The sequence below is a fragment of the Microcaecilia unicolor genome, chromosome 13, assembly GCF_901765095.1.
Source record: "Microcaecilia unicolor chromosome 13, aMicUni1.1, whole genome shotgun sequence".
NCBI lineage: Eukaryota > Metazoa > Chordata > Amphibia > Gymnophiona > Siphonopidae > Microcaecilia > Microcaecilia unicolor.
Window position 1 is genome coordinate 1,431,363 of NC_044043.1, and position 24,146 is coordinate 1,455,508.

The following is a 24,146-nucleotide window of genomic DNA, read 5'->3' on the forward strand; positions in this document are numbered from 1 at the left end:
CTCGCTATCAGAACAATTGGAGTCCTTCCAGGCAAGATTGGACGGCTTGGGGAAAAGAACTGGAGATTTAGAAACAAGAGTTTCAACTATTGAGGACGAAACTAAATCACAGACCCCAGACTTAGCTTTGTTAAAAAAACAAGTAGCAGAGCAAGCCCAGAAATTGGAAGATCTGGAAAACAGATCCAGAAGAAACAATATAAGAATAGTGGGCATACCGGAGAAGGTTCCAGAGAAGAACTTGGAAACGTGGCTGGAGGCATGGCTGGCAAAGGAGCTAGCAGTAACAGATTCTGGAAACCCCCTAGTGGTGGAACGGGCGCACCGCGTGGGCCGTAAAGATGACTCTAAAAATCGCCCCAGGGTGATTGTGGCGAAGATACTTAACTTTAAACATAAAGTGGAAATAATGAACGGATTTCGCCTCAGGAGAACAGAACTTGAGTATGAAGGGCATAAAGTATTGATTTTCCAGGACTACTCTCAATATGTTCAGGAGCAGCGGAGAGGATTTCATCCGCTATGCTCCTGGTTAATTACCAATCATCTGAAATTTGCCCTGATGTACCCAGCCCGCCTTAAGATTTTGTTTCAGGATAAGTGGCATCATTTTCAAACTGTGGCTGCAGCTAAATCTTTCCTCGCAGACAATGGGCATGCAGTGGAAGGCTGAGTAGATGCATTGTTAGATAATGTGCACTGTTATGTGAAACTTTGTGGTTATATTACAGAGTGGTGGTTGTTACTTAAGATGTTACAGGGAGCGCTGGGAGCGAGGGCCTCTTGCCTCTAACGGGAGAGTACATTCTGTGTTGGTTCACAGAATGACCGGGGTGCAAGACTGGGTATTGGGGAGAAGGGATGGGGGGGAGGAAGGGAGGGGGGATGGGAGTTGGATAAGGGGGGGAGGGTTGAGTATGGGGAAGGGAACAAGTAGGTTAGTGAGGAATGTCATGTGCTCCACAGAATGAGGACAAGGCCATTGCTGCATAGGATGTGGAGAAAAGCCATCAGTACTAGAATGATTATTTATACAACTCACTGGGGGGAGGCTGGGTCCCCTGGGGAGAAGATCAAAGATGGAAATGGCTACTGGGGTACGTTAATAACAATGTATGGCACATATTAAGAAAACACGTTTCATCTCGTGGAATGTGGGAGGGATTACGTCGCCAGTAAAGCGGGCAAAAATATTAGCGGCATTGCGGCGACATGAGGCAGATATAGCTTGTTTGCAAGAAACTCGTCTCTCAGAGGTAGAACACATGAAGTTAAAGAGGTCTTGGGTCGGAGAAGTATTCTCAGCCTCGGCAGATGGGAGGAGGCGAGGGGTAGCGGTCCTCCTTAAAAGGAGTGTGGCTGCTAAGGCAGAACTAATATCAAAGGACGAACAGGGAAGATACGTCTTAATAAAATTGTGGCTACAGGGGAAGGAAATGGCGTTGCTGGGTGTCTATGGCCCCAATATATATGAACCTACCTTTTACCAAACATTAATACGTCAGTGCGCTAAACTGCAGTGCCCGCTGATAATATTGGGTGATTTCAATTTAGTGGTGGATCCAAAGCAAGACTGTTCAACTCCTAAAGGGGATACGCAGGGAGGAAGCAAGGCAAAGGCGCTGAAGGTGTTTATGAATACCTTGGGGGTGTTGGATACATGGAGAGTAATGCACCCGGGAGAGAAAGAGTTCACCCATTTGTCACGAGCACATGGGACTCTATCCAGAATAGATTATATTATGGTAAGCAGAGAGTTATTCCCAATGGTCTTACAAGCAGAAATAGGCCCGGAGGAGATATCAGACCACAGCATGGTGTGGGTGGACATGGAGGCGCCTAGCTATTTTCAAACTAACCGGGGATGGAGATTCCCAGGGTATCTTTATGGGAACAAAGATTTTGCGCAATTTATTGTAACAAAATGGGAAGATTATGCCAGATTTAATAGCCAGCATTCAGATAATCCCAGCTTATATTGGATGGCAGCGAAAGCGGTCCTTAGAGGAGATGTGATAGCATACGTGACGGCACGGAATAAAAAGATAGCTAGGGCTATAGTACAACTGGAGAAACAGGCACAGAGGGCAAAACGACAATACACGGCTAACCCAAATAAAAAGACATGGGAACATTATAAGACAATACAAGTAGGCCTCAACTCACACCTGCATGAGAAGACCACTAGAGCGATGTTTTATCAAAAATACAGATTGCATAGGCATGGGAACAGAGCAGGCCCATTACTAGCAAAATTAGTAACGAACTGGAAACCTCATCGGGTGGTCACAGCTGTGAGAGACAGTCAGGGGGCGTTAAGGACCAAAAATGAGGACATCAGACAGATATTCGTGCAATACTACTCTAAGCTATATCAGAAACAACAAACGGTTAGAGAACAGTCTCTGGATACCTATTTGGGGAGGCTGGGTGTTCCGCGTTTACAAGACCAGGAAATTAGACAACTGAATGAACCCATCCAGGGCCAGGAACTCCAAAAAGTGGTTAGAGGGCTGGCGCTATCCTCTGCACCAGGCCCTGATGGATTCTCGGGGGAGTTTTACAAGCTATTGCCCGAGGCTTCCCTGGGCGTCCTTGGGGCATATTATGATACAGTGGTGGAGGCTCGGAGGTTTCCGCAGTATGCAAACTCAGCGCTTATAACTCTGTTACCGAAACCGGGCAAGCCCGAAGACCAAGCTGAGGGCTATCGGCCAATATCACTACTCAATGTGGATAATAAAATTTTGGCAAAGATTTTGGCTGATAGACTAGCAAAAATTCTGCCGAGGCTAATCGGGGAAGACCAGACAGGGTTTGTGCGCAATAGACAAGCAGGTGGGAATGTCCGTAAGCTACTCTTGGGAATGGCCCGTAGCAAACATGAGGAAGTACCAGCACTCCTTCTGAGCCTCGATGCGGAAAAAGCATTCGATAAAGTGGACTGGGAATTCATGTTTGATACGATGCGCTATATGGGCTTTCATGGCTGGTTTTATGAGGCTATCACTGCATTATACACAGAGCCCTCAGCTGCGATCCTTCTTAATGGAGTGAAAAGTGAGAATTTTCAGATATGCAGGGGGACGCGTCAGGGATGCCCCTTATCGCCCTTATTATTCATCATAGCGCTGGAACCCCTGCTCAGAGCCATAAAATTGGAAAGAGCAATACAAGGGGCTAAGATAGGAGCCAACGAGATTAAGGTGTTGGCGTTTGCTGATGACCTGCTGGTCTTGACCACTAACCCTAATGAAGCAATCCCGATATTATTAAATATAATTGAGAGGTATAGCCAACTCTCGGGGTTCACCCTTAACCTTGCAAAGTCAATAGCCATGATGGTGCATGGGGAAGGGACTCCCAGCTCTAGACAACTTAAGGTGAATTGGGTGGATAGCGAAATTAGGTATCTGGGGGTCCGTATACCAAAAGATTTAACCCAATTGTATCACCTAAATGTTTCTGGATTGATGAGGGACACATGCACAAGATTGCAATTGTGGCATGACTACCCACTTTCCTTGTTGGGTCGTATTGCTATAATTAACATGATGATAGTGCCTAGGTGGCTATATTTTTTTCAGGTACTGCCGCTATTCCTAACAACCTCAGCGGAAAAGAAATGGACGAGAGTCATCCAACGTTTCCTCTGGCGGGGGAAACGGGCAAGAATACCGCTGTGGATACTTTACACCCCAGTGGAATATGGGGGCCTGGGGCTTTTGAATATCAGACATTTAACAATAGCGAGTGGCATGCGCCACATAAATGACTGGCTCAGAGGAACGAGCTACTTTTCGGCCACAGCAATAGAAACAGCAGCGCTACAACATGTACACCCGGGATACATGCTGCATGCTTCAAAAGCAATAATAAGTAAGGAGTTTGTGGACACAGGAATCTTTACATCAGCACGAGCGGTCTGGAGATGGGTTTGCAGACTACACCGCTTTTCAGCAAAGACGACACCGTACTTGCCCATATGTGGGAATTTGGACTTTCCACCAGGGCAGCTACATAGCGCTTACCGGAGATGGAAAACGCAGGGACTGGCCTTTTTGGCACAGGTGTTGACAGCGGAAGGAAAGATTCAGCCCTTTGGGGAATTACAAAAAAGATATCAACTACTACCATCGGACATTTTTTATTACTTTCAATTGAAACATTACATCACCGGTTTACCCTGGGACGATTTGACTGAGGATGTCCAGGAGGAGTTGGCGGAGGCATATACCATCAGATCCCAGCAGAAGGTTCCATTGAAATTCCATCATAGACACCTTAAAGATGCAAATACAGAACTTGACACTGGAAAGCTGGCAGAGGCATGGAGTGTGGAGCTGGGTGTAACTATAAAAGCTGCAACAGTAAAGGAACACATTTTGGGACTGAGGCAAATAACCCAATCCTCAAAACACTGGGAGATGCAGTACAAGGTAGCGCTCAGAGCATATATACCGCCAAGGCGGGCCTTTCATATGGGCTTATCCCCAGATGGGGCATGCCCAAAATGCGGGGCTGTAGGAGCCACTCTTGGACATATGTTTTGGGTCTGCCCGCAAATACGTACCTTTTGGGACAGACTTTTGAAATGGATCTCCCATGCTTGGAAGACTGGCTGGCAACCCAACCCGGAGATGCTGTTTGGAAAACTGCAAATACCTAAACCAATCCCACAAGGCATGCGTGAATTCTCGCTTCGAGCTATAATTGTGGCCAAGTTAAACATTTTAAAATCATGGCTGTCCATAAAAGCTCCCTTGCTTCAGTCTTGGAGAGGGGAGATGATACAACTTATGAGATTTGAAAGGTTGGAAGCAAAAAGACAACCCCCCGCCAGAGAGAAACGATTCTTTCGTAGATGGGGCCCCTTTTGGACAAATTGACTCCTAGGGCACGAGGCCAATTATTGAACATGTGAAAAGCAAAGCACGGACTTGATAAACAGGTTAAGAGACTGAATTACCTCCAAAGGGGGGGGGGAGGGGAAAGGGTGGGTAGTAAAAGTTGACTGTATATGTTTTCTGAAAAATTAATAAAAATCATTTAAACATAAAAGGCCTGGCTATTCAGTGCATCAGTCAGGTGGAATTCAAGGGATGAGGAAATACATGCTCAGTTGCAGAGGGTCATAATATGACCAAGGGGATATTATTCCAGGTTATAACACCACAGCAGATTGATTGGTGCAACCGACAGCTCATGGCGTTTGGTATGGACATTAATATAAGTGTTACTGCAGCGACAGATCATTTGGTGGCAAGAGTATGGTATTCCTAATAGCCGTCCTTGTTAAACAGCAATAAAGCTGCAGCCTTTTTTTTCTCCTGAACTGTTCAAGGTGCAGGTATGTCCATTAGGATAACATGGAGTCATGCATGGGGTACCTGGGTTATGTACTTTTGATTCCTATTTCACTGCTCCCTAAAGTCTCTGTTTCTTATTTCATTTACTCTCTGAAGCCAGTTGTACAAACAGATGGCATTTCTTCACTTCTCATTAAGGACATGGCATACAGAAAAATGATTACAGAAAAGTTAATTACGGTCAATTGCTCTACCTGTTCATTGTCCCAGTGAGTTCCCAGCTGATTCTGGGGTGATACTCTTGCTGGAGAAGCTAGATCAGACCTAAAAAGACATAGCAAAGTACAAATAAATGGTGTCTTATCAACATATCTGCACAAGAAAGCGAAGATACTTACCTGTAGCAGGTATTCTCTGAGGACAGCAGGTTGATTGTTCTCACAAGTGGGTCGACGTCCGCGTCAGCCCAGGAAACGGTAAAATTAAAAAGTTTTGCCAGAGTCTTCTGGCGCGAACAGCGCACGCGCGGACAACTTCCCGCCCGTCACGTGAACGTGGCTCTTCAGTTTAATCAAAAAGCATAGAAACTAACAACAACTCCAAAGGGGAGGTGGGCGGGTTCGTGAGAACAATCAGCCTGCTGTCCTCGGAGAATACCTTCTACAGGTAATTATCTTCGCTTTCTCCGAGGACAAGCAGGCTGATTATTCTCACAAGTTGGGTATCCCTAGCAACCAGGCTCACTCAAAACAATGAACATTGGTCAATTGGGCCTCGCAATAGCGAGGACATAACAAAGATTGACCTGAAACAATAAACAACTAACAGAGTGCAGCCTGGAACAAAACAAAAATGGGTCTAGGGAGGTGGGGTTGGATTCTAAACCCCGAACAGATTCTGCAGCACTGACTGCCCAAATCGACTGTCGCGTCGGGTATCCTGCTGAAGGCAGTAGTGAGATGTGAATGTGTGGACTGATGACCACGTTGCAGCCTTGCAAATCTCTTCAATAGAGGCTAAGTGAGCCACTGATGCAGCCATGGCTCTAACATTATGAGCCGTGACATGGCCCTCTAGAGTCAGCCCAGCTTGGGCAAAAGTGAAGGAAATGCAATCTGCTAGCCAACTAAAGATTGTGCATTTTCCGATGGCGACTCCACTCCTGTTGGGATCGAAAGAAACAAACAACTGGGCGGACTGTCTGAAGGGTTTTCTCTGCTCCACGTAAAAGACCAATGCTCTCTTGCAGTCCAAGGTATGCAAACTGCTTTCGCCAGGGCGGGTATGAGGGCGGGGAAAGAATGTTGGCAAGAGAATTGACTGGTTCAGATAGAACTCAGACACCACCTTCGGCAGGAACCTAGGGTGCATGTGAAGGACTATACTCTGTTGTAATGAAACTTGATATAAGGTGCATGCACTACTAAGGCCTGAAGCTCACTGACCCTACGAGCTGAAGTAACAGCCACCAAGAAAATGACCTTCCAGGTCAAGTACTTCAGATGGCAGGAATTCAGTGGCTCAAAAGGAGCTTTCATCAGCTGGATGAGAACGACGAGATTCTATGACACCGGTGGAGGTTTGACCGGGGGCTTTGACAAAAGCAAACCTCTCATGAAGCAAACAACTAAAGGTTGTCCAAAGATAGGCTTACCCTCTACATGGCGATAAGCACTAATCGCACTAAGGTGAACTCTTACGGAGTTGGTCTTGAGACCAGACTCTGACAAGTGTAGAGGGTACTCAAGCAGGGTCTGTGTAGGACAAGAAAGAGGATCTAGGGCCTTGCTGTTACACCAGACGGCAAACCTCCTCCATTTGAAAGAGTAACACCTCTTCGTGGAATCTTTCCTGGAAGCAAGCAAGACTTGGGAGACACCCTCTGAAAGACCCAAGGAAGTGAATTCTAAGCTCTCAACATCCAGGCCGTGAGAGCCAGAGACTGGAGGTTGGTATGCAGAAGCAACCCCTCGTTCTGGGTGATGAGGGTTGGAAAACATTCCAATCTCCACGGTTCCTCAGAGGACAACTCCAGAAGAAGAGGGAACCAAATCTGATGCAGCCAGAAGGGAGAAATCAGAATCATGGCTCCACAGTCTTGCTTGAGTTTCTGCAAAGTCTCCCTACTAGGGGTATGGGAGGATACGCATACAGGATGCCTGTTCCCCAATGCAGAAGAAAGGCATCTGACGCTAGTCTGTCGTGGGCCTGAAGCCTGGAACAGAACTGAGGGACCTTGCGGTTGATCTGAGGGGGTGCCCCACGATCAGAAGATCTTGCAAGCAACACCCATGTCCAGTGACCACTCGTGAGGTTGCATTATCTTGCTCAGCCTGTCGGCCAGACTGTTTATGCCTGCCAGATAAGTGGCTTGCAGAAACATGCCGTGACGGCGCGCCCAAAGCCACATCTGGACGGCTTCCCGACACAGAGGGCGAGATCCGGTGCCCCCATGCTTGTTGGTGTAATACATGGCAACCTGATTGTCTGTCTGAATCCATATGATTTGGTTGGATAGCCGGTCTCTGAAAGCCTTTAGAGCGTTCCAGATCGCTCGCAATTCCAGGAGATTGATCTGAAGATCTTTTTCCTGAAAAGACCAGGCTCCTTGAGTGTGAAGCCCATCTATATGAGCCCCCCACCCCAGAAGGGATGTATCCGTCATCAGCACTTTTTGTGGCTGAGGAAATTGGAATGGACATCCCAAGGTCAAACTGGATCGAATCGTCCACCACTGCAGAGAATTCCGAAAGTCGGTGGACAGTTGGATTACATCCTCTAGACTCCCCGCAGCTTGATACCACTGGGAAGCAGGGCCCACTGAGCTGATCTCATGTGTAGGCATGCCATGGGAGTCACATGAACTGTGGAGGCCATGTGCCCTAGAAGTCTCAACATCTGCCGAGCCGTGATCTGTTGAGACGTTCGAACTATGGACACCAGGGACAGGAGGTTGTCTGCCCTGGCCTCGAGAAGATAAGCTCGAGTTGTCTTTGTGTTCCAACAGAGCTCCAATGAATTCCAACTTTTGAACTGGGGTGAGATGGGACTTGGAGTAATTGATCACGAACCCCAGTAGTTCTAGCACCTGAATAGTCATTCGCATGGACTCCAGAGCACCTTCCTTGGAGGTGCTCTTCACCAGCCAATCATCGAGATAAGGGAATACATGCACTCCCAGTCTGCGTAGCGACGCTGCAATTACCGCTAGGCACTTTGTAAACATCCTGGGCGCAGACGCCAGGCCAAAGGGCAGTACACAGTACTGAACGTGCTGAGTTCCCAGCCGAAATCAAAGATACTTCCTGTGAGCTGGGAGTATCGAAATGTGTGTGTAAGCATCCTTTAAGTCCAGAGAGCATAGCCAATCGTTTCTTCAATAATGGGAAGAAGGGTGCCCAGGGAAACCATCCTGAACTTTTCTCGGCGAAGAAATTTGTTCAGGGCCCTCAGGTCTAGGATGGGACGTATCCCCCTGTCTTCTTCTGCACAAGGAAGTACCTGGAATAGAATCCCAGCCCTTCTTCCGCTGGTGGAGCGGGTTTGACCGCTTGGGCCTTCAGAAGGGCAGAGAGTTCCTCTGCAAGTACCTCTTTGTGCTGGGAACTGTAAGAATGCCTGGGGGCACCGAAGCATAGTCTCTAGTACTCCTGGCTCTCTTGAGGGCGGAATCCACCACCATGGAATTGTGGGGTAACTGGGACCTCATCAATCCAGGTTCACCGTGGATCCGATACTGGGATTCAGCTTTCTTCGGGACCACGGGGCCAGACTGAGGGGCCGACCAGTTTCGCAGAAGGACTTCCTTCAGTACCTTATGCAGAGGGACTGTCACAGCCTTTTTAGGTGGAGAAGAAGAGTCCAGGACTTTGAGCATCTCAGTCCTGGGTTCATCCTCAACCTCCACAGGGAAGGGAATAGCTGTAGCCATTTCCCAGACAAAAGAGGAAAAGGAAAGACTCTCCGGTCTTGATCTGTGGAGATAATCTCCTCTCTGGTGGAGAGGAAGGTTCAGAGGGAATCCCATAGGCTCATCAGAAGAAAAGTACCTGGGATCTTCCTCTGACTCCCACAAACGCTCCTGCTCAGTATCGGATAAGACCTCTGTTAAGGTACTTCAACACTGAATCTGCCTCGATGCCAAGAACGATGTCCTCGATGGGGATGTCGATAGGCCGACACCCGGTCTGACTGCGGCGAAGCTCCCTCCACCGATGTCGAAGGGGAGTCAACCTGGGTGGCAGCCGATGCCGCAGGCAGCACCGCGGTCGGGGACCGCAGAAGAAGGGCCAGACACCGCTGCAGCAGACGGTACAGAAGGCACAAGCATCCCCGACACCGAAGCTGACTGGCGTACCAGTTCCTCCAGAAGTTCTGGAAACAAGGCCCGGATGCACTCGTCAAGAGCCACCATCCGAGAAGGCTGTGGTCGGTGGAACAGGCGGTGTCAGGATCTGTGGAGGCTTGGGAGCAGGTACGGGCTGCTAGGAGATCGACGCATCGGCACCTCTTGTATCGAGGGGGAGCGATCCTCTCGGCGCCGATGCTTCTCGGGTGCCAACTCTCTTGATGCCCCGGAGCTCCCAGTACAGTGTGTCGAAGGAGAACGATGATGGTACTTCTTCGCCTTCGCTCGACGCCCATCATCGAGACTCCTCGGTACCGACGAAGGTGACGTGGAATCCTCATGTCTCCTCGGGGCCGGGTCCGACGAAGGTCGGTCCCGGGGGGCCTGCATAACAGAAGGCCTCGAGGCAGGTGGAGACCCACTCGACACCTCACTGCTCCCAGCGCGAGTTGGTCTCTCAGCAGACATTACCTCTCTTCCCAATGTCGATGCTCCTTTCGATGTCGACACCGCCGACCTCGGTACCGATGTCGATGGACCGGACCGAGCCCCAAAAATCTTTTCTTGTTGGGCTTCTCAAGACGCTTGGGTCCGTTTCTTCATACGAAGACACAGACTGCAAGCGGCTGGGCTATGGTCGAGCTCAAGGCACTGGATACACCAGGCGTGGGTATCGGTACCTGAGATGGTCCAGTTGCACAGAATACAATGTTTGAAGCCGCTGGGTGTCTTTGATGACATGGAAGGGAAAACGGCTTCGGCAAAATCAAAAGACGCGATTGTGCCTGTAAAGAAAAAAGGGGCACAAAAAAATAAGGGAATAACCCGACTGTGCATCCTAAAACCGGCTGCGTCAAAAAAGAAAGGAAACTTTAAAAAGGGAAGAAAACTAAAACAGAACTACGGGACCCTTTTTTTTTTTTAATAATAGAATAAAGAAAAAATTAGAAGAAAAAAGCGAAAATTTGTCGAAGACTCTTTCCTGGGCCTGAGAGGAGCACAGAAAAAAAAAAAAACTACCGCACCTCAACGCAGAAAAAAAATAAACTGAAGAGCCACGCTCATGCAACAGAGGTCGTCTACACATGTGCAGTGCACGCTGTTTGTGCGCCAGAAGACTCTGGCAAAACTTTTTAAATTTTACTGTGGAACATTTGCCCTTTCCTGGGCCGACGCAGACGTCAACCCACTTGTGAGAACAAGCAGCCTGCTTGTCCTCAGAGAAATGCAGATACAGTCTCATCTTTTTGCAATTTGTTTTGTTCTTACGGCTACCACACTCCTCTACTTTTGTTCTTATGGAGGCAGTTTTTTTTTTTACTGATAGAAAATATAAATAAAAAATATTTTCGATATCATGGCTATACAACTGAAGTTAACTAAAAAAATGTTTTGGGTTTTGTTTTGTTTTTTAAGAATTTACATAAAAAATTCAAAATAGTGTCTCATGTGGGTGTTTCAGCATCCCATCTGTCACATTAAATTGCCTGGATTGTAAAGCCACATTGAACCTGAACTCTGTTTGGGATAATGCGGGATACAAACGTCATTATAAATAAATATAAGTTATTTCATCCTCCACTTTGCTCCTTTATTTCCCCTCACAGTGGAAATGTAAAGAGTGATGCTAAGAGAACATATTTCAGGACACCAAAAATGTAACTTCTCAACAATCTGTTGAGAAAAAAGAAAGCATACTCCCTCTTCTGTCCCAGGGCAATGAAGAGCTGGAGCCCAGTCCTCAGGGAGTGCTGAGTTTAGATAAATACAAGGGATAGGGCAAGAAAGAGGAAAAGAAGTCCCTACAGTCATGGTGACCATATAGCTGCTTCTGAAGAACAAAAGAAGCCAGTCTTAGTTTTACCTTGTAAGCTCTTTGAGCAGGGACTGTCTTTCTTCTATGTTTGTGCAGCGCTGCGTACGCCTTGTAGCGCTATAGAAATGCTAAATAGTAGTAGTAGTAGTAGTAGCAACATTCCATGTAGAATCTCAGAATCTCAATAGTAGCAACATTCCATCTAGAATCTCCAATAGTAGTAGACTTTGCGCCTTCTGTCTCGCTGCACCCTACGCCTGGAATAAACTTCCTGAGCCCCTACGTCTTGCCCCATCCTTGGCCACCTTTAAATCTAGAAGGAAAGCCCACCTCTTTAACATTGCTTTTGACTCGTAACCACTTGTAACCACTCGCCTCCACCTACCCTCCTCTCTTCCTTCCCGTTCACATTAATTGATTTGATTTGCTTACTTTATTTATTTTTTGTCTATTAGATTGTAAGCTCTTTGAGCAGGGACTGTCTTTCTTCTATGTTTGTGCAGCGCTGCGTACGCCTTGTAGCGCTATAGAAATGCTAAATAGTAGTAGTAGTACCTCATTGCACTCATGGAAATATAGAGCACCTTTTCCTAGAGAAGTAGAATTACAATGCCATACATGCCACAGAGCAAAACCAGGCCTGGAATAAACTCACTAAAACAAAAAAAAATTGCAGTTAATATAAAATGAAGTAATAAAGTCAAATGAATCACAAATTAATTTGGCTTTATTAATTATATAGTTTTAGAGCTCAATATATATTTGTTAGGAGTTCTAAAACACAGTCAATCTAGTAGCAGAAGCTCCTCCTCATCCCTGCCATGGCAATAAAAACTTAGGACGTGCAGCTTAAAATAAAAAGAGATCAAGGGAATGAAAGTAGAACTATACCAGTTCAACTGTCATTCTCGAGTGCAAAGTATTACCTGCAGTTCTCTGACAAGATCACTACAGGGGGGAAAAAAACAGTATGCTTTTCTAATGAAGTCAGCACAGTAATGGATTTTCAAGACAGAACATTTGAATCCAGCTAAGAAGATCTTGGTATCAGACTCCAGGTAAACGCTTTCTATTCTCAGAGAATGTTTAAAAAATGAATACTTCACATCTACAACAACTCCATGGTAAAATCCTGCATCAACTAAGGCGTTAGATCTGACCCCAAGAGAGACAAGGAGACCTTGTCAAAGACTACATCCTGCAGCTGGTTCATAATTCTCACAGAGTTAAAAAAATATATAATAATAATTAAACTTGTCAAATTGCAAAGTCTCTGCCCTATACACAGGCTAGAAAGAGGAACCCTAGAATAATACTTAGAGCAGAAAAATATATACAGAATGGGTCCCTAATGCCCTCTGCTGGCAAGCATAGTAGGGAGCTACTGCACAGAACAAGTCCATTTTTAAACCACATTCAAAACAAATAGATGGCATCAACATCTTGCCAAAGGTCCACAACAGTGAAATCACAAATTCAGATTAGCCAGGCAATTATATCCAAAAACACAGGGACAGATATCCAAAACTTTGGAGGCAACTGCATAAATTAGTTGCCTCTAAACATTTGAGCCCTCCGAGTGGCCACGCTTTCTTTGTTGTCAAGTTGAAATGTAACTGCTTAACTCTGGGAGGAATCAGAAGTGTTCTGAGAGCAGGGCTTAAAGTTAACCGGATAGCACCGATATCCTGTGCTTGTAGCCAGAACACTTTATACAGCAGTTATAGCAGTTACAGCAGCAAACCGTTCATCCATGCAGACGATGTTACAATCTACATTCCCTTCAGACATGACTTGTCAGAAATAACCAATGAAATCAAAGCAGGTCTGAACACCATGGACTCATGGGCAAACTCATTCCAATTGAAACTGAACACTGAAAAAAACACATTGCCTCATCCTATCATCTCAACACAACAAGAACAAACCCACAACCATAACCACCCCAGAACACACCCTCCCTATCTCAGACAGCCTCAAAATACTGGGCGTCACAATTGACCGCAACCTCACTCTTGAGAGCCAAATAAACTCCGTAACAAAGAAAATGTTCTACTCAATGTGAAAACTTAAACGTCTAAAACCTTTCTTCCCAAGGGAAATATTTCGAAACACAATACAATGAATGGTTCTAAACCATGCAGATTATTGCAATAGAATCTATGTGGGATGTAAAGAAGAACTCACAAAAAAAAAATCCAGACAGCCCAAAACACAACGGCCAGGCTGATATTTGGTAAAAACACATTTTGAAAGTGCCAAACCCCTCCGAGAAAAGCTATACTGGCTTCCAATCAAAGAACGGATCACCTTCAAAATCTGCACCCTGGTCCACAAAATTATCTACGGTGTAGTCCCAAGATACATGACAGACCTTATAGACCTAACAACCAGAAACAGATCCAGATCATCTCGTACATACCTAAACCTCCATTACCCAACTTGCGAAGGACTCAAATACAAAACAACCTATGCATCAAGTTTCTCCTACATAAGCGCACAAATATGGAACACACTCCCAAAAGCTGTGAAAACAATCCATGACCACCTAAACTTCAGAAAATCACTAAAAACCAACCTCTTCAAAAAGGCCTACCTACCCTACAGATCCAACATAAATCCCCACACCCGGCCACACAACTAAACTAATGACCGTACTGGACAATATACAACCTCCCTCCTTTCGACCCAAATGGAGCCTGGAATACACCTACCTATTCGAACACAACATAACCTTGTATCTGTTCTCTACCGGATTTGGCAAACATCTTTACGGTACTGTGTAAGCCACAATAAGCCTGCAAATAGGTGGGAAATTGTGGGGTACAAATGCAACAAATAAATAATTACTAAACTACAAATTACTACTACTACTATTATTATTAAACATTTCTATAGCGCTACTAGACTTACGCAGTGCTGTACAAATCAACATGAAAAGACAGTCCCTGCTCAACAGAGCTTACAATCTAAATTGGACAGACGAACAGACAGCTAGGGGTGGGGAAATTGCAGTGGTAGGGGTGATAAGTGAGGGTGATGAGTAAGAGAGTCATGGTTAGGAGTCGAAAGCAGTAGCAAAGAGGTGGGCTTTAAGCCTAGACTTGAAGACAGCCAGAGACTGAGCCTGACGTACTGGCTCAGGGAGTCTATTCCAGGCATAGGGAGCAGCGAGATAGAAGGAACGGAGCCGGGAGTTAGCAGTGGGAGAGAAGGGGGACGACAGGAGACATTTACCCAGCGAACGGAGTTCACGGGGAGGAGGGTAGGGAGAGATGAGAGCGGAAAGGTATGTAGGTCAAAAGGAGAAGTTTGAACCGTATGCGGAAGCGGATAGGGAGCCAGTGAAGCGACTTGAGGAGAGGGCTAACGTGAGTATAGCGACTCTGGCGGAATATAAGACTTGCAGCAGAGTTTTGGACATTGAAGAGGAGATAGATGGCTGAGCGGGAGACCAGCGAGAAGCAAATTGCAGTAGTCTAGGCGAGAGGTGATAAGGGTGTGGGTAAGGGTTTTGGTAGCGTCCTCGGAGAGGAAAGGGCGAATTTTGTTAATATTATAGAGAAAGAAACGACAGGTTTTGGCAATCTGCTGAATATGAGCAGATAAATCTGACATGGGAACAAAGTTATGGGTTCATTGCTCTATACAGTGTTTAATTTTAGACACATGTGGTGGTAGTCATGGTGGTAGATTTAGATCGAGGCATGCAAACATCATGCCTAATCTGCAGGTCAAAATTATGTGCAATGATTTTAACAAGAAAACTATCTACAGAAAAAGAAGGTGCAAATTTTGTGGATGTGCTTAATTGTGGCAAATTTCAAAGAGAAAATATATTTTAAAACTAATTGCAGACTTTATAACACTGTTCTCTCCTAAGGGACTTATTCAGTAAAGATAATTTTCATAGGCACCATGAAATCAAGGACAGCTTTATGGAGCAGTTGGTACAGGAGCCGATGAGAGAAGGAAAAATTCTAGACCTAGTCCTTAGTGGAGCGCATGATCTGGTGCGGGAGGTAATGGTGCTGGGGCCGCTTGATAAAAGTAATCATAATATGATCGGATTTGATATTAGCTTTGAAGTATACAAAGGAAATCAAATATGTTAGTGCTTAACTTTCAAAAAGGAGACTATGATAAAATGAGAACAACAGTGAAAACAAAACAAAAAAAAAAACCTAGAGGAGCGACTGCGAGGGTCAAAAATTTACATCAGGCGTGGATGCTGTTCAAAAACACCATCCTGGAAGCCCAGGCCAAATATATTCCGCGTATTAAAAAAAACAGGACAGAAGACCAAACAACAGCCGGCATGGTTAAAAAGTGAGGTGAAGGAAGCTATCAGAGCTAAAAGAAAATCCTTCAGAAAATGGAAGAAGGAACTGACTGAAAATAATAAGAAACAGCATAAGGAATGTCAAGTCAAATGCAAAGCGCTGATAAGGAAGGCTAAGAGGGACTTCGAAAAAAAAAAAGATTGCGTTGGAGGCAAAAACACATAAAACATTTTTTTTAGGCACATTAAAAGCAGGAAGCCGGCAAAAGAATCGGTTGGACCGCTAGATGACCAAGGAGTAAAAGGGCGATCAGGGAAGACAAAGCCGTAGCGGAGAGATTAAATTAATTCTTTGCTTCGGTCTTCACCGAGGAAGGTTTGGGTGGCATACCGGTGCCGGAAATGGTATTCGAAGCTGACGAGTCAGAGAAACTTAATGAATTCTCTGTAAACCTGGAGGATGTAATTGGGCAGTTGTACAAACTGAAGAGTAGCAAATCTCCTGGACTGGATGGTATTCATCCCAGAGTACTGATAGAAGTGAAAAATGAGCTTGCAGAACAATTGTTAGAAATATGTAATTTATCCTTAAAATCTAGCGTGGTACCGGAAGATTGCTTGTTCTGCCTGTTCCAAAGAAATAAAGGAGGAGTCAATCAAGGCAGGATTCAGGTTTTACAAGTCAAGCTTATCCTTCTAAAATACACATGGTACCTGCTTCAAAACTACTTGCAAAATGAGGGTAATTTTATAAAGTGTCACTTAGGTTAATCGGGCATGAAGGTGCCTATTTTATACAGATATTACAATGCCTATGAGGCATATTTTCAAAGCACTTTGGGAGGCTAAGTTCCATAGGTTTCTATGGAACTTTGGGAGGCTAAGTTCTTTGAAAATGAGCCTCTATGTGTCTTTATAAAATGCCAGGACAGATCCTGCAGCAATCGCACCTACGTTGAAGACACGGACATTAATGCCTGTTCAGAAGCAGCCATAAATGTTAGCATGTAAAATACACGTCAAACTCCTCCACTGAGCCCACCTACTCTACAAATAAGTTCTTACTTGCACCATGTGCATTTGTATGTGTGACCTAATTTTATAAGAGGCCTTTTACACATACAAATCAGCATTTTACATGTGAGAAAGATTTATAAATTTATCTCCTAATGGCATGTACCTCAACACGATACTGTGAGATTCAAAGTTACCTTGTGTTAAAGAAACAGTATGCTTACTTCTCTAGTCTAGATTTCAAGTGTAAAAATAAAACTTTATCAGATAAACCGCATACAAAAAGTCATGAGCTAAACATATCATTCTTTCAATATGTGAAAAGCAGAGGAGAGAAAACAGGTTTTGATGCAGCTAGCTATGCAACACATTCTTCAATTACAATCACTTCCAAGAATGAAGCCATCAAACATATAAAAGGCGAGTGTCGTACTCACTCGCAAATGCGCAGTAGACTTCCCTCTCTGCCCCGCCCCTGCATCAATACGTGATGAGGGGGGCGGGACACAGCGGGAAGTCTCTACTGCGCCTGCCGCAGACGTACTCGTAACCGCTCCGCCCTCCCCCTCCCCCCCCCCCGAGGTCACTGCTACCGCTCCCCCCACCCGGAGTCGCCGCCACCGCCGCCCCTCCACCCGGCCCGAGCACTGTCTTTCTTATTGAACTTACATCACACCACGCAGACGCAGCAGGCACATCAGCAAAGCTGCCGTCGGGACGGGCTTCCTTCTCTGCCTGTGTCCCGCCCTCACCGTGTTACGTCACACGAGGGCGGGACACAGGCAGAGAAGGAAGCCCGTCCCGACGGCAGCTTTGCTGATGTGACTGCTGCGTCTGCGTGGTGCGATGTAAGTTTAATAACAGACAGTGCTCGGCCCGGGGGGGGGGGGGCACCGGCGGCGACTGGGGGGTCGGGGCAGCGGCGACCTCGGGGGGGGGGGGGGCCTCAGAACCCCCCCCATTCCAAAACTAGCCCGTTTACACGGGCTCAACGGCTAGTATAGTCATAAACAAAACAAAAAAAAACCTCTTTACTCTCAGAACCAGATTGCTGTTATAACAGAATACACACACTACCATTTCATTATAAATCTGAAAGAGAGAAACAAGCACCTAAGTTTATATGCTGAATCCATTTCTTCTCTGTGGAGTTTGCTCAACTGATCCATCCTTCTTGCCGTTTCCAAATCAAGCCAAGCTAATCTATCAAGAAACCAAATGATAGACTTGGCTTTTAGATTTAAGAAAATGTTTAAAAGTTTGCATATATAATTCATTACAGATTCAGAGAATGTTACAAACAATATATAAAGAGTAAATTAGTTCTTAGAACACAAGTGTTACTGGGACAGACCGAAGGTCTATCAAGCCCAGTATCCTGTTTCCAACAGTGGCCAATCCAGGTCACAAATACATGGCAAGATCCAAGAACAGTAACAGATTTGATGCTGCTTATCCTAGGAATAAGCAGTGGATTCTCCCAAGTCCATCCTAATAATGGCATATGGACTTTTCTTTTAGGAAATTATCCAAACCTTTTTAAAACCCCACTAAGCTAACTGCTTTTACCACATTCTCTGGCAACGAATTCCAGAGTTTAACTACTCACTAAATGAAGAAGTATTTTCTCTAATTTGTTTTAAACGTACTACTTAGAGGGGCATAATTGAAAGGGACGCCCAAGTTTTGCTGAAGACGTCCTCGCAAAACGTCCCAGCGAAGGGGCGGGGAAATCTGTATTATCGAAGCAAGATGCACGTCTAGCTTTTGTTTCGATAATACAGTCGGGGATGCCCAAATCTTGAAATTTAGGTCATCCTTAGAGATGGTCATTCCTACACTTGGTCGTTTCTGATTTTCGGCGATAATGGAAACAAAGGACGCCCATCTCAGAACGACCAAATGAAAGCCCTTTGGTCGTGGAAGGAGCCAGCATTCGTAGTGCACTGGTCCCCCTCACATGCCAGGACACCAACCGGGCACCCTAGGGGACACTGCAGTGGACTTCAGAAATTGCTCCCAGGTACATAGCTCCCTTACCTTGGGTGGTGAGCCCCCCAACTCCCACCCTCCCAAAACCCACTACCCACAACTGTACACCACTACCATAGCCCTTACGGGTGAAGGGGGGGCACCTAGATGTGGGTACAGTGGATTTGTGGTGGGTTTTGGAGGGCTCACATTTACCACCACAAGTGGGGTAAATGCCTGAGTGGAGCGCAACTGCAGCTCATTCTTGAGCAAGGCTCAGTACCGTTCATCAAAGAAATGCATCAGCAAAGGCGAGGGAGCCGGGAAACTTTGGGAAGGAAGGATGGAACTGGCCTAACACAACCTTTTCCTTGTTAAAGACTAAAGAAAGCTTCTCTACAGAACAAGAACAAGGCCTGTAATTCTGAAATTCACTTAGCCAAACAGATATATACAAGAAAACTTTTCTTGAGGTGATATCTTAAGGTTGCGATATCCAGAGATTCAAAAGGGGGTTGAATTAGGGTAGACAAGACCAAGCTTAAATTCCAGGGGGTGGGGGAGGATGAAAAAAAAATTGATGGACAATGCAGCAGCTTCATAAGTTGAGCCCCATGGAAAAAACTACCATGTCCAGATGCAAAACAAAGCTCCTTCTCTCCACTAGACCTGTAAAACAGGACAAAGCAGACAGCTGTACCTTTCATTGAGGTGAATGCCAGTCCCCTGTTGCAAAAAATCTGGTAAAGAAGAACACAGACGAAAAACACACTTATATTGACAACCGTTCTCACAAAATTTCCAAACCCTTTATCTAGAATGTAACAAGGTAGCTACCACATTACTCAAATAGCCTTTTTTCTTTAACTTTGCCCTCTTAAGATCCAGCCTGCAAGACATAAACAACACATGTCTGGAATGATGATCAGACCTTGAACAAACAGATGTTCCTGCTCCCTAATAAAGGATCCTCTAACATAGTAACATAGTAGATGACGGCAGAAAAAGACCTGCACGGTCCATCCAGTCTGCCCAACAAGATTACTCATATTTGCTGCTTTTTGTGTATACCCTACTTTGATTTGTACCTGTGCTCTTCAGGGCACAGATCGTATAAGTCTGCCCAGCACTATCCTCACCTCCCCACCACCAGCATTGCCTCCCAACCACCGGCTCTGGCACAGACCGTACAAGTCTGTCCAGCACTATCCCTGCCTCCCAACCACCAGCCCCGCTTCCCACCACCGGCTTTGGCACAGACCGTATAAGTCTGCCCAGCCCTATCCCCGCCTCCCAACCACCAGCCCCACCTCCCAACCACCGGCTCTGGCACAGGCACAGACCGTATAAAAGTCTGCCCAGCACTATCCTCACCTCCCAACCACCAGCCCCACCTCCCAACCACCGGCTCTGGCACAGGCACAGACCGTATAAAAGTCTGCCCAGCACTATCCTCACCTCCCCACCACCAGCCCTGCCTCCCAACCACCGGCTCTGGCACAGACCGTACAAGTCTGCCCAGCTCTATCCTCGCCTCCCAACCACCGGCTCTGGCACAGACCGTACAAGTCTGCCCAGCACTATCCCCGCCTCCCAACCACCAGTCCCGCTTCCCACCACCGGCTCTGGCACAGACCGTACAAGTCTGCCCAGCCCTATTCCCGCCTCCCAACCACCAGCCCCGCTTCCCGATCTTGACTAAGCTCCTGAGGATCCATTCCATTCCTACTTTCAGATGTATCATGTCCCGGTACCAGGATCTTCTTGGCTAATCTGAAGCAATCAACACTACTAGATCCCTATGCTCTTCTATCCTTTGAATGGTTCTGCCTATAAGTGGCCATGGTGTAAACACATGCAGAAGACCCAACAGTGGCTATGGTTGAATAAGGCATCAGGTGTATTCCTTTTGACTACCAATCCTCTGTCTGACTGAAAAAGGCTGAAACCTTTACATTCTGGCCTGTTGCAAGAAAGCATCCTCTGCTAGACTCCATTTTTCTGGATCCATGGAATTCCTGTTGAAGTAATCCACCCAGATATTTTCAGTTCTGGCCACATGTGGCACCATGTCTTCCAGATTCTCCTCAGCCCAATCTATCATCATTTGAACCTCTTCTGCCACTTGCAGACTTCTTGTTTCTCCTTGTTTGTTGACATAGGCTACTGCCATCTCGTCAGAGAAAATCTTTATCACTGTTTTTTAGCAGTTGATGAAACCCCAGGAAAGGGAAGCGGATTGCTCCTGCCTCAAGAAAGTTGAGCTTCCACCAAAGACCATCAACATTGCCCCCATTTGAGTCAATGTGCCCCCAACCTGTGAGACTTGCATCTATTGTCACAAGGATTCACTTTGGGTTTCAACTCTTTCCTCTGGACAGCGGTAGTTCAAGGTGGAACTTTGATTCTGTGAAGAGACCTCTGTAAAGGTCTCATGTGCATCCTGGCCATGGCACTAACTCTAAGGTCACAGTCACTGATCCCAGCACTGGAAGATAGTGTCAAATCATTGGTTTGCGAAGAGTGAGGAGGTTTCTGATCCAAGATTATAGCATTTGCCTTTTCACCATGAGAAGAAACACTTTGTTTTGGAGACTTTCAAATTTTGCCACCAAATATTCCAATATATGGGATGGAATAAGGTTGCTCTTGGAGAAATTGACAGCCCATTTCAACTTTGTACATTTTTGGTAGTATCATTCATTTCTACGGAGAAATCTCAGCTTCCTCTATGGCTACTTCAAAAGGACTGAACTCTGAAAAGAAATCTATGGCGCTAAGTCACTCTTCCTGGTCTATATCTCCTGGACTCCTTAAAGTGTCCTCTAGATGAAAAACCTCTAAAAGGCTTGGGGCAATTTTACAGAAGCCTAGGAACCTTGGACTCAAGAAAGAATTTTAACCAATTTTTCTAAATCCTTACTAAAAAGCAAATCTCCTCTAAAAGGTAATTTACTAAGACATATTTTAGAAGTAACATTTCCAGACCAATTTCTGATCTGGAGACAATGCCAAGAGGCTACAAGGAAATCCATATTTTTTTTTGCTGAAGCTCTGTTTAAATCACATAAAGCATCTGCCAAATAGTTAATGCCCAAATCTATAAAGGCAGAACCTGGTTCATCCCCAACCGACAACTGCACAGCATTTTCCACCAATTGCTCTGACCACCTAAAACATACGAGCTACATGCAATGACTTCAAATGCTTACTACAAAAGAGACTCCATTCTGTAGCTACGGGGATCTTTCAACGATACACCCCCTCCACTGGGATCATAGTCTTCTTTGTCATTGCCAAAACTGCTGCATCTACCTTAGGCAACTTAAAATTTTCAGACTGCTGAGACACTACCAGGTAAAGTCTAGCCATAGAACGCTTAACATGAACATTGGCATATGGAAACTCCCATTCCACAGAAATATCTGGCACCTAAAAGAAAGGGAAAGCCTTGGAAGGTTTTCTGATACCAACCAAAAGGGGGTGCTGGGAACCAGAACTAGACCTGGGCTTATATACTGAAATCTTAAGAATGGACAAAATATGGGAAATTTAAGTAACCAAGCCCTCCTTACCAAAAATACAGGATCTTCTCCTGACAGAACTTCATCACCCTCAGAAAGGATGTCTTCTAACCCAAACTGCTGCTCTGCCGAATTTAAATCTAGCTCCTCTTCTGTTCCACAGACTACAGAATGCCTATCATCCTGATCTTCTACCTTTTCCAACCTGGGTCACTTAACAGCTATATTGGGAGAAGCAGCAGGGACATTAGGTAAAGCAAAAGAAGTAGAGGATATATCTTTGTCCATAGAAAAGGCTCTGTGCAACAAAAGAATAAATTCAGGCAAGAAATTTTGAGCAAAATCTAAACCTAACTGCAAGAGAAGGATCTGTCACTCTAAGCTGGGAGGAAGACAACTGAAGAGGTTCGTCTCCATCAGCAACAGGGCACTGCAAACATGACAACAGCTGCTGCCAAAATTGGGTCTGCTGTTGCCTCAGCCACATTAACTACCAGCTCAGCTAGAGTAGGCGGAGTACTTCTCATCACACATAGCACTGAGAGAAAAGAAAATCATAGCTTTCGCCTCGCACTGCTGGCAATTTCCTACCGCCACGGTGGCAAACCCTCATAGCAAACCTTCATGCCCCACAAACAAAATAGCGTTTGGTTTTACCCTGCAGGACTGCCACACTGAAAGCACACCAATGACCCTGCACATAGAGTAGCCTGACAAAGAAAACCAACAGAGTCAAAAAGAAAAACCTTTCCAGAGCAGCCTTTTCGTTATTTCCAGGTAAACCACAGTGGGTAAATAAAGAACTAAAAAGCACCAATAGAGGTAACCATTAAGTCAAACTGTCTGCTGAACAGCAATTAAGTTAGGGCTCTCAAAGTATTCCCCCAAGGGAAAGGTTGTCAGCAGAAGAAAAACTTAGCCTCCCGCCTACCATCTGCTGGAGACTGAGAAATACTGATTGGCCAGGGGGTTGTCCTGGACAATGTACACACCTGATGCAGGCAAATTTGTACCAAAACACGTTGGGCTAATGGACATTTGAGAAATTACTGGTCCGTTGTATTTTGATCTTTTTATACTGTCTATTTAATAAATTGCTTTCAGTCAGCTGCCTCTTCTCCTGCTGCTTGTTTGTTCTGCTTTTCTTGGCTGTGGCTGGTCATCTTGTTTCCCTCATCAAATTTTGTAATCAGAATTACAATTTCCAAAGGAGAAAAGAGCCAGGAATAATGCTAGTGTTAGTATTAATAATCAGGATAGCCAACTAGAGTTAGCTAAACTGAACCACAGAGAACAACTTGTCCAAAATCACAAGCAACAAAAGATAGCCATAAATGAATGTTAAGAATAAAAGGGACACTCAATTGTATGAAAATATTATATTATACCACAAGTTTATCAGGATAAAAGGAGGGCACAAAACAAGAGGAAGTGTCCTATGGCAACTAATGTTCCATGGACTCTTATGTTTTTCAAGACTGCCGATTTCTCTGGCTAGAAGATGCATACATCGGTTTCTTTTGTGTCACCCCAAATGTTTATTTTTTCCAACCAATGTGCTTTTTTTTTTGGCCTGGTGGCATTGATATTGGGTAGCCGAGTTTACTGAGTGAAGTCCACGAGGAACAAAAAAGGAATCAATAGCCAGCACAGTATGAAACATCCTTACAATTAATAGGATTTTTAACTTTGCATGGAGATCTCTGTTAAAGAACCTCTTTATTAAGTATTTCCACAGGTCACACCATGAATGAGTCAACAGAAGAACAGAAATTCAGACACATAGCTCTGTGATTTAGCTGCTGTGTCCCTCCTGATGGAACACTCAAGACTTCGAGAAAGAATGTTAGCTTTTTTACCGCCCCTTTTACAAAGCCGTTCT

At 45.3% G+C, this 24,146-nt stretch overlaps 2 protein-coding genes across 2 annotated transcripts in view; one reads left to right on the top strand and one right to left on the bottom strand.

The window, feature by feature from the left end:
• Nucleotides 1–24,146, top strand: part of LOC115456837 (thioredoxin domain-containing protein 17-like) — a 531,330-nt gene that overhangs the window by 447,507 nt on the left and 59,677 nt on the right. The gene's annotated exons all lie outside the window — the stretch shown is intronic.
• Nucleotides 1–24,146, bottom strand: part of LOC115456835 (protein moonraker-like) — a 126,213-nt gene that overhangs the window by 57,306 nt on the left and 44,761 nt on the right. Inside the window, 2 exon segments of the mRNA XM_030186161.1 lie at nucleotides 5,564–5,633; nucleotides 17,883–17,972. Of these exon segments, the coding sequence (XP_030042021.1) occupies nucleotides 5,564–5,633; nucleotides 17,883–17,972 (160 nt within the window).